This window comes from Cryptomeria japonica, chromosome 11 (genome assembly GCF_030272615.1).
Source record: "Cryptomeria japonica chromosome 11, Sugi_1.0, whole genome shotgun sequence".
In the NCBI taxonomy this organism is placed as follows: domain Eukaryota; kingdom Viridiplantae; phylum Streptophyta; class Pinopsida; order Cupressales; family Cupressaceae; genus Cryptomeria; species Cryptomeria japonica.
The window spans coordinates 383261198-383274721 of record NC_081415.1 but is presented as its reverse complement, the minus strand read 5'-3'; the positions used below and the strand labels follow the sequence as shown (position 1 = coordinate 383274721).

Here is a 13524-nt window from a genome sequence, read left to right as displayed (position 1 = left end):
TTTTAATTTGTGAACTTAATTTATATTTTTTGAAATAAATAATATTTATATCTTTAACAAGTCTTACATATTTTATTTTTTAAAATCTTAAATTAAAATGACTACTATCATTTTCATATTATACTTATTTTAATTTATATTCAAATACTTTTATATATATATATATATATATATATATATCTTTGAAAAAACAATTATATACCTTTCTTATTAACAAAGTTTTCCAATATCCATATACATGGATTAGTAAAATCCAATCACCCAAATTTAAAAAAAAAATTGGACCAAAATACTTAAATCTAAATTGATGAACAAAAGACTAGGAAAGTGATTGAGAAGATGGAGAGAGAAAAGGGCAACAAGCAGTCTTGACCTTGTGAACTCTCTCTTTTACGAGACATTGACAGCAAAGGGAGTCCGGACAGTGTGGGCCCCATCTTCCCACGTGATGGAGCCGAAGGCATAACCCTTTGTGGCCGCCTGCGTGGCAGTGAAAACGACGTGGAAAGTGACTTTGGTGGATGTGGGCGAGAAAACAAGTTTGTTAGGCGACACTTTCACGTCTAATCCACGTGGAGAATCCACGGTGACCATGTAGACGGCGTCTGAGTTGGATCCCACGTTCGTGACTGTCCTGCTGATGCTCACCGATGACGTGGAGCTCAGATTGGCAATGGCGATGGTCGGATAATTGATGTTGCTCACCATTTCCGGCCGTGGCTCCGCCGGGCACTTTGACAACGACCCATTATAGCTGCTGCCAGCCATTGCGCTGATATCTGATGGCTTGTACCCCAAATAGCACAGAAACAGAACGTAGTCTTCACCGCTCGTCTCGTACACCAGTCCCGGATTCAGTGCTCTAACGGGGCTCATTTCTCCCGCTCCGAAATCCAATGGAGAAGCAACGATGTTTGAATCGTTCGTCATCGCCTTCCCCTCGTTGTTCACACTCGTGGCTGTCCTCACATACAAAACAATTCATTAGATCAACATTTCAAATCACATTTTATGATGATAAGAAAGGTTGATATCAAAGAGTGTCAAAGAGTGCCATTATAGAATATGGTCCGAAGTCCTGATGTAAACAAAATCTTAAATCATAAAATGTCATGAAAACATTGATACAATCAAAATTCTACACTGTAAGATAATTATGAAATATAATCAGAAACGTTAATATAAACAAAAGCTTATATAAAAGAATCCAAAAACCTCAACATCAGCAAGTTTCCACAATCCATCGATTGAGTGTAAGCTTCTGGATTCGATTATGTGAGAGTTTTTGCATCAACCATTCGGATCGCAAAAACTCTCACACAATCAAATCCAGAAACATACACTAGTGCGATCCGAAACGTTGATGCAAAAACTCTCACACAATCGAATCCAGAAACATACACTAATCCAAAACCTATTAAAAATACACTATCTATCTTTCAGAATTGTTTGTTATTGATCGTTCAATGGGCCATTTGGATAATTATTGGACGTCTCTTTTCAATCCTCTTGTTTACTGTGTAAATAATTATTATAATAATAACATTGCTTTTGTGGTCCTGGAGGTACATGGTTTCCAGTTGTTTGTTTATAGGTACCTAATTATTATTAATTATTGGTTATTTTTCAAACAGATTTCCTCCGTGTCCCGCGATCCAGATTTGCCAATTTCTACACGTCTACTACTTCATTTGCTTTTGAGTTGTGTACGAAACTTATTTTGTTCCGTGAATGGTGCATATTCCTCTACATTTTGCGGCATGAGTTCGTACCACTGATGGACGACATTTTACATGTCTTGAGTAGCTCAGCAAATCTTATTTTAAATTATTAAATTTGACGAATCTGAATTCATTTATGATCGTCACGTAACAGTAAATATAATTTGGAGAGGGTAGATTTTTATAATTCAATCGGATTAGTTCACACCATCTTTATTGTGAAATAAGTGGCAAGAAAGAATTTAGATCTTCTATATGACAAGGGGAGTTCAATCTAGAGTTTGGTGTTTACTATAATGTTCAGTTCAAATATGAGCTTTGTTTAAAGATTTTAAAAATAATCTTAATAACTAGAATGATTGAAACTTTTATCTAAAAATTATTTTTGATCTTCTAGATATTAACATTTTTTTATCATATTCTGTTAGCTTGCAGGTTTCTCGATTAGACTATGCGAGCATTTTTTCCTTGATCGATGTTTCATATCACAATTCATGATCCATCATTAGAATGAATAATTTAGAGAAGAGAATTGAGGATGAAACATTGATGAACAAAAAAACACTCACATAATCTAATCTAAAAATCTACAAACTAACAGTAAAAATTAATGATACCAACTTTCCACAATCCATAATTTTGATTGCTATCGTTTCTGGATTAGATTGTGTGTGAGTTGTTGTATCAACATTTTAGATCACACTCCATGATCCATGATCCATTCATTATTAGGATGATTGTATGTCTCTTTTAACTCTCTACTATCCATCATCTCATGATGATGAATCATGGAGTTGACCTAAAACATTGAGACAAAAACTCAAACACAATCTAATCCATAATTTTGATTGCTACCGTTTCTGGATTAGACTGTGTGTGAATTGTTGTGGCAACATTTCGGATCACACTTCATGATCTATGATGACCTGTTTATCATTAGAATCATTTTATATCTCTTTTAACTCTCTATTATTTATCGCTCATAATTAATCACAAAATAGAATAAAAAACATTTATACAAAATTTCTCACAGTTTAAAAGATCAACGATCAACAGTTAATAGAAAAAAATTATGCGAATATCCAGTGAGTCCAATGTCACTGTAATAAACAAGAGTAGAAATCGGAATAGTGCAGGCAATGTGTATTATTCGAAGTAAAGGATGTGAGAATAAAAGTACCTGTAGTGATGAGGGCAGACCTAATGGCAGCGACGCTCCATGAAGGGTGGACAGATTTGAGAAAAGCAACTGTGCCGCTGACATGAGGACAGGACATGGATGTTCCCGATTCAAATACATAATAGGCGGGCTTTGTACCACTGGGAACGTCAGCAGACTGGTTGTTTGGAACCCAAGCTGCAAGTATGTTCACACCGGGTGCACTGATATCTGGCTGCACATATTCACCAACAGTTTTATCAGTCTGTCTGCAGTTTTGTAAGAGAAAAAGTTAACAGAACCTTTTGATAGTCTCACCTTGAGTATGTTCTCAGTAAGTGGACCAGGACCTCTCGAAGAAAAATATGCAACCTTGGGGGCAGGTTTATAGTTTGTGACTGCAACAGTTCTAAGAATTGTTGCTACTGGATTGCTGAGACAGAAAGTATATGTTTAGAACCTCACACAATGTTCACAGTCCTTTTGAATTGTAAAGACAATTGTTTGCAGAAGCTCAGAGTGAACTACTATACCTTGTTAATTTTATGTAAGAGAGAATCTCGTCTCCATCTTCACTACTGACCGCAGATGAAGGAAATGTGCCGTAGTTTGAAGCCACAGATCTTCCCAAATCGTCCACCACAATCATTCCTCTGCCTTGTGAGCTTTGCACTGCAGCTTTCTTCATTCGTTTAGAGATAGTGTACCCATCTGAACATACTACAATCTTACCCTTGGCCTTTTCTGGGTCCAGAGATCCAGGGTAACAATTGCTAAGAATCCAGAAGAAGGAATATCAATGCTTTCTGCTAATCAAATGGCATATGACAATTCAAAGTAGAAAAACAACTCAAAAATGCAGAGCATATTATGCAGGGGAGTCATAAAACTTGGATTTTGTTTTCAAAATCCATTACCTTGCATCATCACTGGAGCTCACATTGGAAGCAATATCTCCTCCAAAGACAAGAGGATACAAGGCGGAGCGGCTAAGATTGGAAAAATTGATAGCTTCCCCCTGAAGAAATATCATACAGAGGAGGGATTAATCAGTTGCTGTAAACCCCAACTGAAAAATATGCATTCACAAAAACAGGGGAGGTTTAGGAACAGCTAGTCTCACTTTGAATACTTTCCCATTTCCCAAAACTATGTCGGATTGAAAATCTCTATCAATAGTAGTTGCAGCCACTGTCAAAATCCAGGGAGCAGTATTAACGATGGAGTATGAATCAGGGCCATCATTTCCTGCGGAACAGACCACCAGAATTCCTTTCTGAGCAGCGTGGAATGCTCCTATGGCGATGGGATCGTTGGGGAAATCCAATTGGAAGACCGAAGCGGATCCGAGTGAAACAGATATAACGTCGACTCCATCATTAATGGCGTCGTCTAGCCCGGCAAGAATGTCAGAGCCGAGGCATCCTTCCTCAGAGCACACTTTATAAACTGCAATTCTGGAGGAGGGGGATCCGCCTTTTGCAGTTCCGGCAGCAAGGCCGTAATAATTAGCGTGGTCGACAAGGGACCCTCCTGCTGTCGACGCCGTGTGAGTTCCATGGCCTTGGGAATCCCGGGCGGAGCGACCCCCCTTGTAGAAGCGTGCGCCTATAATTTTCCTGCTCAATACTTATCTGTATGAGCAAACAAATGTCTTTCCTTTATGTACAGTCGGTGGAATATCCATACCTATTGCATGTAAAATCCTGTCCTCCCATGCATTCGCCCTTCCACCGAGATGGAACTGGTCCTATCCCGCCATCGCTGAAACTCTCCGATTCAGGCCATATGCCTGATTAATGTTTACCCATTGCAAACTAGAATTAAATAGCTGATTTCTTCTCTGTCAAACAGATCTATGAAGCTTTAAAAAGGATGACAAAGCATATGGGAATGAAGAAGAAAACATTACAAACTAATATTGGACTCACATTGAACAGTATAAACAACAGAATACAGAATGGTTTGAATTCTCAAACTGTGTAAGAACGAAGGAGAAAACAGAAGAATTGCATCCGACTCAAATCTATCAGCATGGTATAAGCAGTGAACAAAAAAACATTACAAACCAATAGGGCTCATAGCCTCATATTGAACAGTATTAACAAAAGAATACAGAATTTTGTGTGAATTTTCAAACTGTACAAGAACAAACAATTAAAGAGAAGAATTGCATCAGACTCAAATCTTTCAACATGGTATAAAGCTGATGCATTGGAGACCAGCATTGGTCCAGAGCTTTCAATATCCAATACTTAGAGCAATTAAGCAAGAAAATCCACCTAGTTTGCCTTCAAATACTGTAAAATGCTAGGGGTGGTTTGAACAAAAATTTGCTTGTGCCACTACTTCGCCCTGAACCACTCCTTACTCATCCCTTCTGTTTTCATTAATGAAAAGATTGCACGGAGCTCCAACGCGGTCTGCAATGTTTTCAGGTTTTAAATTTTTTGTCAACAAATTTTGCCAATTCAATTTTTTTGGGGGAGCTGGACATTGACCCAATTTTGGAAACATTGTTTTGTGCAGATTACAGGAGTGAAAAAGCCTTCTATAAGCTCTAGTACTACTAATTATTATTGCTATTTCTGTGCAAGAACTGAAATTGCCTTTAATGGGGTTTGGACCAGCTCTTCCACAGTCCGGACCACTACCTCGAGCTCAGAAGCAGCCCCACTAGTAACATTGATGATTTGAAAATGAAAAGGTCGGAATCTAGTTCTCATCCTTAAATCCTAAGAGATAAAACAGCCGCCAAAATGAAACAAAAATTAATATTTTTTGCAGAAACAGAGAGCAATCGCTGTTCACCAATAAATATATGGTGGGCCAGAGTATCCACAAACAGGGGACATTTTAACACACAGAATTCCTTCATAAAACAAAGGGCAATACATGTAAGACCTGTATCAAGCATGCCGATGATGGTATCACCAGAAACAGTATAAGAGGGCGCGGATACGCCAGACTGAGTCTGCAGGAAGTCCCATGAGTGGGTTGTGTGGAGCTCAAAGACTGGATCAGGGAACACGGATACTACTCCAGGTTTCCCTGCCAAAATCAGTACGCACCTATTAAATTGTGACTTATTCCATCTCATTCTACATGTATAGACAAATTAGAAGAGGCGTGAAAGTATACCAGACATGGCAGCAGCTACCTCCTTGGACATAACTGCAGAGAATCCTGTGAAAGCATGGGTATAGCTATAAACAAGCGACAACTGTGCATCGTCCTCACTACATGACATTTGCCACCATCAATACATAACTAAATTAACAATAACCAATACTTTCCCAGCATTAAAACCAAAAATAGTGGTATGACTGTACCTTCCCAGGACAGAAGATAGCAGTTCCACATGGCTAGCTACTATGGATTCTCTTTCTCGGCCATTCTCAGAGCTCCCCATGTAAACAATGTACATCTGACCTCACGCAAGCACATACCCATAAGTTGTCAAAGCTTTCTAAGATGGCATACAAGTTTAGAATTCATATAAGCAGAGAATTAGAGCAAATGATTAAGCTTACCTGTCCATCCTCTGCATTTGTCTTGCAGAACAGGGGATCTGAAAGTAAGGTGACCGTAAGAAGAATTATAATTCTAATAAACATCATCTAAATCTTTTGAGACTTCTCAGAGCTACGTTACAGATCCTTGCTATAACTAAATTATTCTTCTCCACCCCAATCAGAGCAAAATAAATACAGATTTGAGCAAAGTTCCATGAATGTGTTGGCGACAGTGGGCAGTAAGAAAAAAGTGACTAGTTTCCTTTTTTTCTAATGTCTGTCATGATGAGCACTAAGAAGAGGAGGACCCACAGGGAAACGAGTAATTGACAGAGCTCTGAGCGAGGGGAGGGCCCATTCAATGGAATAACAGCACTGATAAAACCCGGATAAGTCGGGTGGTGGACACCATTGATGTTTCTTTTTTTTTTTTTTTTTTTTCTCTTTTTCAAAAGAAATTATTCTCCTGCTTTTTCTATTGCGAAATTGTTGGCTCTAATTTTATTCCAATCATATCATATGGAAAAGGAAAACAAAGAATCTTCCTATTAAATTAGTATAAATAAATGATTGATCAAGTTGATCAATTGGGCTGAAGCTATTCTGGCTCCAAAATAGACCTTCCGTACAACGTGATAGCGACGTGTTAGCAGCCGTTTATTGCAAAATCGACGGTGTAAAACGCGTGACTAACACAACGTGATAGCGATGTGTTAGTCAATCACAGCCATTTATTGCAAAATCGATGGTGTAAAACACGCGACTAACACGCGTGTTAGTCAATCAGTACTGCCATTTGGAGCCAGAATAGACGCGTCCAATCAATTGACCTAAAATTAATGATTTGAGACTGCTAATGTTATAGGATTGAATGTTTAAATTTATGTAAAATTGAATTTAGGTTTAAATTTGAAGAAGATTTTTTCAAGTAATATAAATGTTTTAATTAATTTTTCAATTTAGAGTAGTTGTTGGAGGTAGGAATACTAAAAAAAAAAATTCACTTGGTTACAACTCAATTCATGAAAAGTAGAATTAAAATAGTTTGACTAACTAATCAATATAAGTAGTGTTATTAGGATAAGTGAGCTATTGATGATAGTATCTTTTCACTATTTAGTTTGACTACAAAATAGGTAATAGTAGAGTCAATTATTTCCATATCACTTTTTATTCTAATCTTTGAAATGACTTCATTTTGTTTAGTTGGGATTAAATGAACCAATGATAGAAAATAATTAAAATAGGTTGAACAGTTTTGTAATCTATATCTTTTATCAAAAAAAAAATTCAAATATTAAAAATCATTTTATTTATTATTCGCATTTCCTCACATGTCCTTCAATCCACATGCTCATGGTTTGTACTCTAATATGAAATGACACTAAAGGAGACTTAATGTTATGTTTGGATTTTGAATAGATTTATCATAATATATCTGTGTCTACTATTGCTAGGAGTCATAGTGCAAATCTTTATGATTTATAGATTTTAATTTGATATAAAGAATCTTTGACATTATTTGCATTGATATTTGTATATATAATTGTTGTGAATAATTAAAAATGAAAGGATGTTTTGTAGCATTATTTGTAAACCATTTATGCACAAACTAGTGTGAGTTCGGGAATGGGAGTAGTGTGAAATCATTTGTTTACAAAAGTGCATACATTTTTTTTTTCATTTATTGAAAGATCATAAATAACTTAAAAAACAAGAGATTGTTTGTGTAGCATTGAAAATTGCATACCCTTACAATTTCACACGACACAAAACCTCCCTTTAGTTTAGGAAAAGATGTTTTATAATTATGTTATGATTTTGTCAAAACATTAAGTTTTTAGTAAGTTTACAATGTCTTGTAGTTTTTGAGTTTGATTTTCTCGGGCATAAGCGTTGAGTGTGAATATCTACACAATGCGTTAGCATCCCACAAAAATGTGTGATTCAATGAACCACTATAGAGTTATGTTTCCTAGAAACTACCAATGTAATGCCTGTTAGCAACAGCCAAGAAGGAAGATTGAGAGGAGGGGGGGCGGGGGGGGTTGAATCAGTCTTCATCGAAATATCAAACTTAATCACAAAACATAGATTTGATAAATTGCAGGAACAAAAAAGATAATTAAATTGAGAGCACAACACACAACACCAAGATTTTGACGTGGAAAACCCAGTTAAGGGAAAAAACACGGTGGGAACCTACCCACAGTAAGATGATACTCTGTAGTAGTATGTGAAAATATTACAATGAGGAATGCACATGCATTCAGGCACACTGCCTAGAGCTCACTACTCAAAAGATAATTGCCTGGTTATAAGTTTTAGACTACAATAAGTTTTAGACTACAATCTAGAAGAAATGAACTGAAAGAATAACATCTCCAAATGCCTAATTATAGTTTCGGTTAAGCACAAATGTCTGCTCTACAACACCAATCTCTCCTCAATCTCAACATGAAGGATAAATATCTTGTTCGCACATAAACCTCTCTTTGATAATGCAGACATAACATTGACACCTAAATTACATGAGTATATCACCTATATATATATAATTCATCAACCTTGATAACAAGGTCGACTAAACCTCAACCCTCAATTACAAAAATATATCACACGATACAAAGATCGACCACCGGACCAATATAATGGTTTACATGACATAACATGGACCTAAATCAAATTCCCGAATGGTCAACTCCACCGGAAATCACGCCAAGATCAACCGCAACACGCTACACCACCAGGAAAATCGCATAACACAAAAATCATCACCGGTTCATAGAAACCACCAAAACCTCGCACAATGATCAATGTGGATCATCAAAACAAATAGGACATTACTAGGAAACACCATCAAGCACGTTAGAATCATCAGAAACAATTGTGCCAACACCACTTATCAAATCTTCATATGTCAACAACTGAAAGCTCAAGAACACAACCAATCAACATTTGTCATGAAGAAAGATAACTTGCGGAGCACCAAATCACAATCCATCTAAAATAAAGATACACAAGACCATCCCGAGCAATATCACAAAAACTCAGCACAAGATCTGATCACACCAAAATATACTGGAGGAAATATTGAACTCTGCAAAACAATGATCAACAAAACAACACTACAAACCGGATCATAAGATCTTCCCAATCTGCAATCATCGGAACAAAGGAGTATGTTGACATCAATGACAACAACATATCCTAGCAACAACAATCTCCAACAATCTTCCCTTTTGGCATTGATGGCAACATATGAATGTGAAAAACAATCAATGCAAAGAAAGAAGATATCTCTAGCAAACTCCCCCTAAGATTAGGACATATAAAGTAGTTTTCACATGATCTCTCTTCCCCTTTGACAACAATGCCAAAGATCTAAAAATAAAAAACCAAACTTAATCTCCCCCTTAGAATATGAAACATGAATCTCTCTCCCCAAAACACAGACTACTCCAGCAGAGGAGCAACACCAATTAACCAATCCAAATAAAAAGATAAGACTGTGAAGTCCACCGAATTGATGCAACTTAATGCATCTAGTTCTCACTAGAAGGGGTGGATACCCCTAACTTGTCTCTAAAATAGACAAATGTATCTGCAGGCAAAGGCTTAGTGAAAATATCAGCTATTTGTTCCTTTGTAGATACATACTCAAGCTTCACCTTCTCTTCACTAGCTTGCTCTCTCAAGTAATGATATTTGATTGACGCATACTTAGTCTTTGAATGTTGCACTGGATTCTTTGACATGTTAATAGCACTAGAATTATCATAGTATATAACAGTAGGCTCATCATAAAAAAATCTGATATCCTTCAACATTTGCTTCATCCAGAATACCTGACTGCAATTACTAGTAGCAATAATGTACTTAGCTTCAACAGTAGACAAGGACACTGAATCTTGTTTCTTACTACCCCATGAAACCAACTTCTTACCCAAAAAAAATGCTCCACCAATAGTGCTCTTTCGGTCATCAACATCACCAACCCAATCTGCATCACTGTAGGCACATATCATGAAATCATCATTCCTCGGATACCATAAACCATAATTCATAGTTCCTTTCAAGTATCTAAATATTCTCTTCACACTAGTGACATGACTCTCTTTCGGATCAGCTTGATATCTAGCAGCCATGCACACAACATGCATAATGTTCAGCCTAGTCTGAGTAAGATATAGCAGTCCACCAACCATAGATCTATACAAACTCTGATTAGCATTTGGAGTTTCATCATTCTTAGAAAATTTACAACTAGTCACCATAGGATTTCCAATAGGTTTAGAGTCATCTAAACCAAACTTCTTCAACAATTCCTTCACATACTTAGTTTGAGATATGAACATACCTTTTCCAGTCTGTGAAATATGCAAACCTAAGAAGAATTTCATCTCACCTATCATAGACACCTCAAATTCTTTTTGCATATCACTAGCAAAATTCATGCTCAAGTCATCATCACCTCCAAAGATAATATCATCAACAAAGACTTCAACAATCAGGATGTTATCATTTTCTATCTTAAAGTACAGATTACTGTCAGTGACACCTTTACTAAATCCCAATTTCAACAAATTTGTATCTAGTCTAGCATACCAGGCTCTAGGGGCTTGCTTCAATCTATAAAGAACTTTCTTCAGTCTACATACCATGTCTCCATCATCTGACAATAAAAATCCATCAGGTTGCTCAATGTAGACTTCTTCCTCAAGATCACCATTCAAAAAGGCAGATTTGACATCCATCTAATATACCTTGAAATCTTTATAAGCAGCATAAGCAAGCAACAATCTAACAGCTTCAAGTCTGGCCACTGAAGCAAAAGTCTCCTCATAATCTATTCCTTCTTTTTGAGAATATCCTGTGCAAACTAGTCTAGTTTTATTTCTGACAAATTCACCGGCTTCATTTAATTTGTTCCTGAATACCCATTTAGTACCAATAACATTCTTATCCTTAGGTCTAGGCACAAGTTCCCAAGTATTATTATTTTAAATATGATCTAGTTTTTCTTCCATAGCTCTCATCCAACTTTCATCTTTGCAAGCTTCAACAACATCTTTAGGTTCAACTTTAGAAATTAGGCATTCTTCTTCAACAACTAACCTTCTTCTAGTCATTACACCTTTATTCTTATCACCAATAATCTGATTTTCAGAATGATTCAATCTTACATACCTCAGAGTCTTCTGATTGTTCTGATTATTAGGTTCCTTCACCTCTTCACTAGCAACAACAACATCCAGATTAACTATCTCTACTGGATCATTCTGCTTAGGCTCTTCAGTCTGAATAGGAGTTAAAGCAATATGTTGTCCATCATCATAACCACATGCTCTGATCTCTTTTCCAAGGTTCTCATCCACCTTCACATTTGCACTCTCCACTATCTTTCTTAGTTTCTTGCTGTAGCACCGATAGGCTATGCTCTTTGTTGAATATCCCAAGAAAATTCCTTCATCACTTCTAGCATCAAACTTTCCTATATCCTCATCTCTCTTGATATAGCATTTGCTACCAAATACTTTGAAATATCTCACAGTAGGAACATGACCAAACCATAGATCATAAAGGGTCTTACCGGTATCACCTTTGATGTGAACTCTGTTGAATGTGTAAACAACAGTACTAATGGCTTCTCTCCAGTAGATCTTCAGAACATTCCCTTCAATCAACATAGTCCTTGCAACATCCAAGACAATTTTGTTCTTCCTTTCAACAACTCCATTCTGCTAAGGGGTTCTAGGAGCAGATAATTGTCTTATAATCCCATGCTTCTCACAGAATGAATTGAACTCACCGAAACAAAATTCTCCACCTCTATAAGATCTCAGACACTTCACCTTCAATCAAGACTCAGTCTCAACCTTTGCTTTGAATATCTTGAATTTTATCCAACGCTTCTGATTTCTCCTTCAAAAAGACAACCCACGTCATCCTAGAATAATCATCAATTAGCAGCATAAAATATCTATCACCCTGCACACTTCTAACATTTGTAGGTCCACATAGGTCAGTATGCACACAATCTAGCAATCCATCTGATGTATATTATTTGCTCTTGAAAAAAATCCTTGTTTGCTTACCCAACTGACATTCCTTACATATTGGATTAGCAGTCTTAACAATCTTAGGTAAATCTCTAACAACTTGTGTAGAACTGATCTTAATAATTGAATCTAAATTTACATGACACATTCTCCTATGCCACAACCAACTCTCATCAATCTGAGAAATCAAACAACTTTTCTCACCAGAATTCAAATAAAAAATGTTACCTTTTGTCTTAGTTCCAGATGCAATTTCTATACCGGAGGCATTAAATATCTTGCATTTTCCATCCTTGATTTGTAGATCATAACCTTTATCAACCATCTGTCCAACACTCAAAAGATTATGCTTCAAACATTCAACATACAAAACATCATCAATTTTATGCTTACCATCAAAAGAAATAGAACCTCTCCCATGGATCACACAGGCTTTGTCATCTCCAAATCTAACTATTCCACCATCATATCTTTCCATACTTACAAATTTTCTTTTATCACTGGTCATATGATGTGAACAACCACTATCAATTACCCATTCATCTTTCTCTTCAACCTTAGCAGCTAAAGCTTTCTCCTCAATAACACAACTAGTGGAATCAACAAGTACAGGTCCGTCTTCTTTAATGGCAAGGAATACAACTTCATCTCCTTCTGATTCTTCATCTGTAATACCTTCATCATCAACATAATAACAGTTTTTTTTTATTCCTATACTTTTGACTAGGCTTGTAAGGCTTATCTTACTTCTCATTCTTTTCATATCTATCATTCTTATCATTCTTATCAAACTTATCATCTTTGTCATACTTAGCCATTCTCTCTGGGCATCTAGAAGAAAAATATCCTATCTTATTACAAGAGAAACATTTCAAAGGCAACTTTCCATCATACTTACCATCTCCTTTAAGAAATCTTCGAGCAATCGGTGCTTCAAGTTCATCCATCTCCCTTTCTTGCTCTTCCATCTCTCTTCTCTCTCTTTCATATCTAGATATTGTACACTCATCAGGACCATATTTTTGCTTACCGGATACAGATGCAGATGCTTTGAATGCAGTCTCAGA

General features: G+C 36.5%; 1 protein-coding gene across 1 annotated transcript; it reads right to left on the bottom strand.

Annotated features, from left to right (window-relative positions):
* Positions 1-279: 279 nt before the first annotated feature.
* Positions 280-6719, bottom strand: LOC131071626 (CO(2)-response secreted protease). The gene is made up of 11 exons (XM_058007555.2): positions 6414-6719; positions 6213-6307; positions 6022-6119; positions 5785-5931; positions 4570-4672; positions 4004-4499; positions 3798-3898; positions 3414-3653; positions 3199-3313; positions 2902-3115; positions 280-959 (listed from the first exon to the last, which is right to left on the bottom strand). Exons 1-11 carry the CDS (start codon positions 6498-6500, stop codon positions 391-393), a joined length of 2265 nt encoding a protein of 754 aa, XP_057863538.2. The 5' UTR covers positions 6501-6719; the 3' UTR covers positions 280-390.
* Positions 6720-13524: the final 6805 nt, after the last annotated feature.

What these genes read in the sequence shown, in the direction of transcription:
- LOC131071626 (XM_058007555.2), bottom strand. Translation starts at nt 6,500, where the DNA reads ATGATGTTTATTAGAATTATAATTCTTCTTACGGTCACCTTACTTTCA. An exon ending in GGTAGCTGCTGCCATGTCTG is followed by an intron (nt 5,932 to 6,021) that starts GTATACTTTCAC and finishes TGATTTTGGCAG; the next exon opens with GGAAACCTGGAGTAGTATCC. An exon ending in GAAATGGGAAAGTATTCAAA is followed by an intron (nt 3,899 to 4,003) that starts GTGAGACTAGCT and finishes ATATTTCTTCAG; the next exon opens with GGGGAAGCTATCAATTTTTC.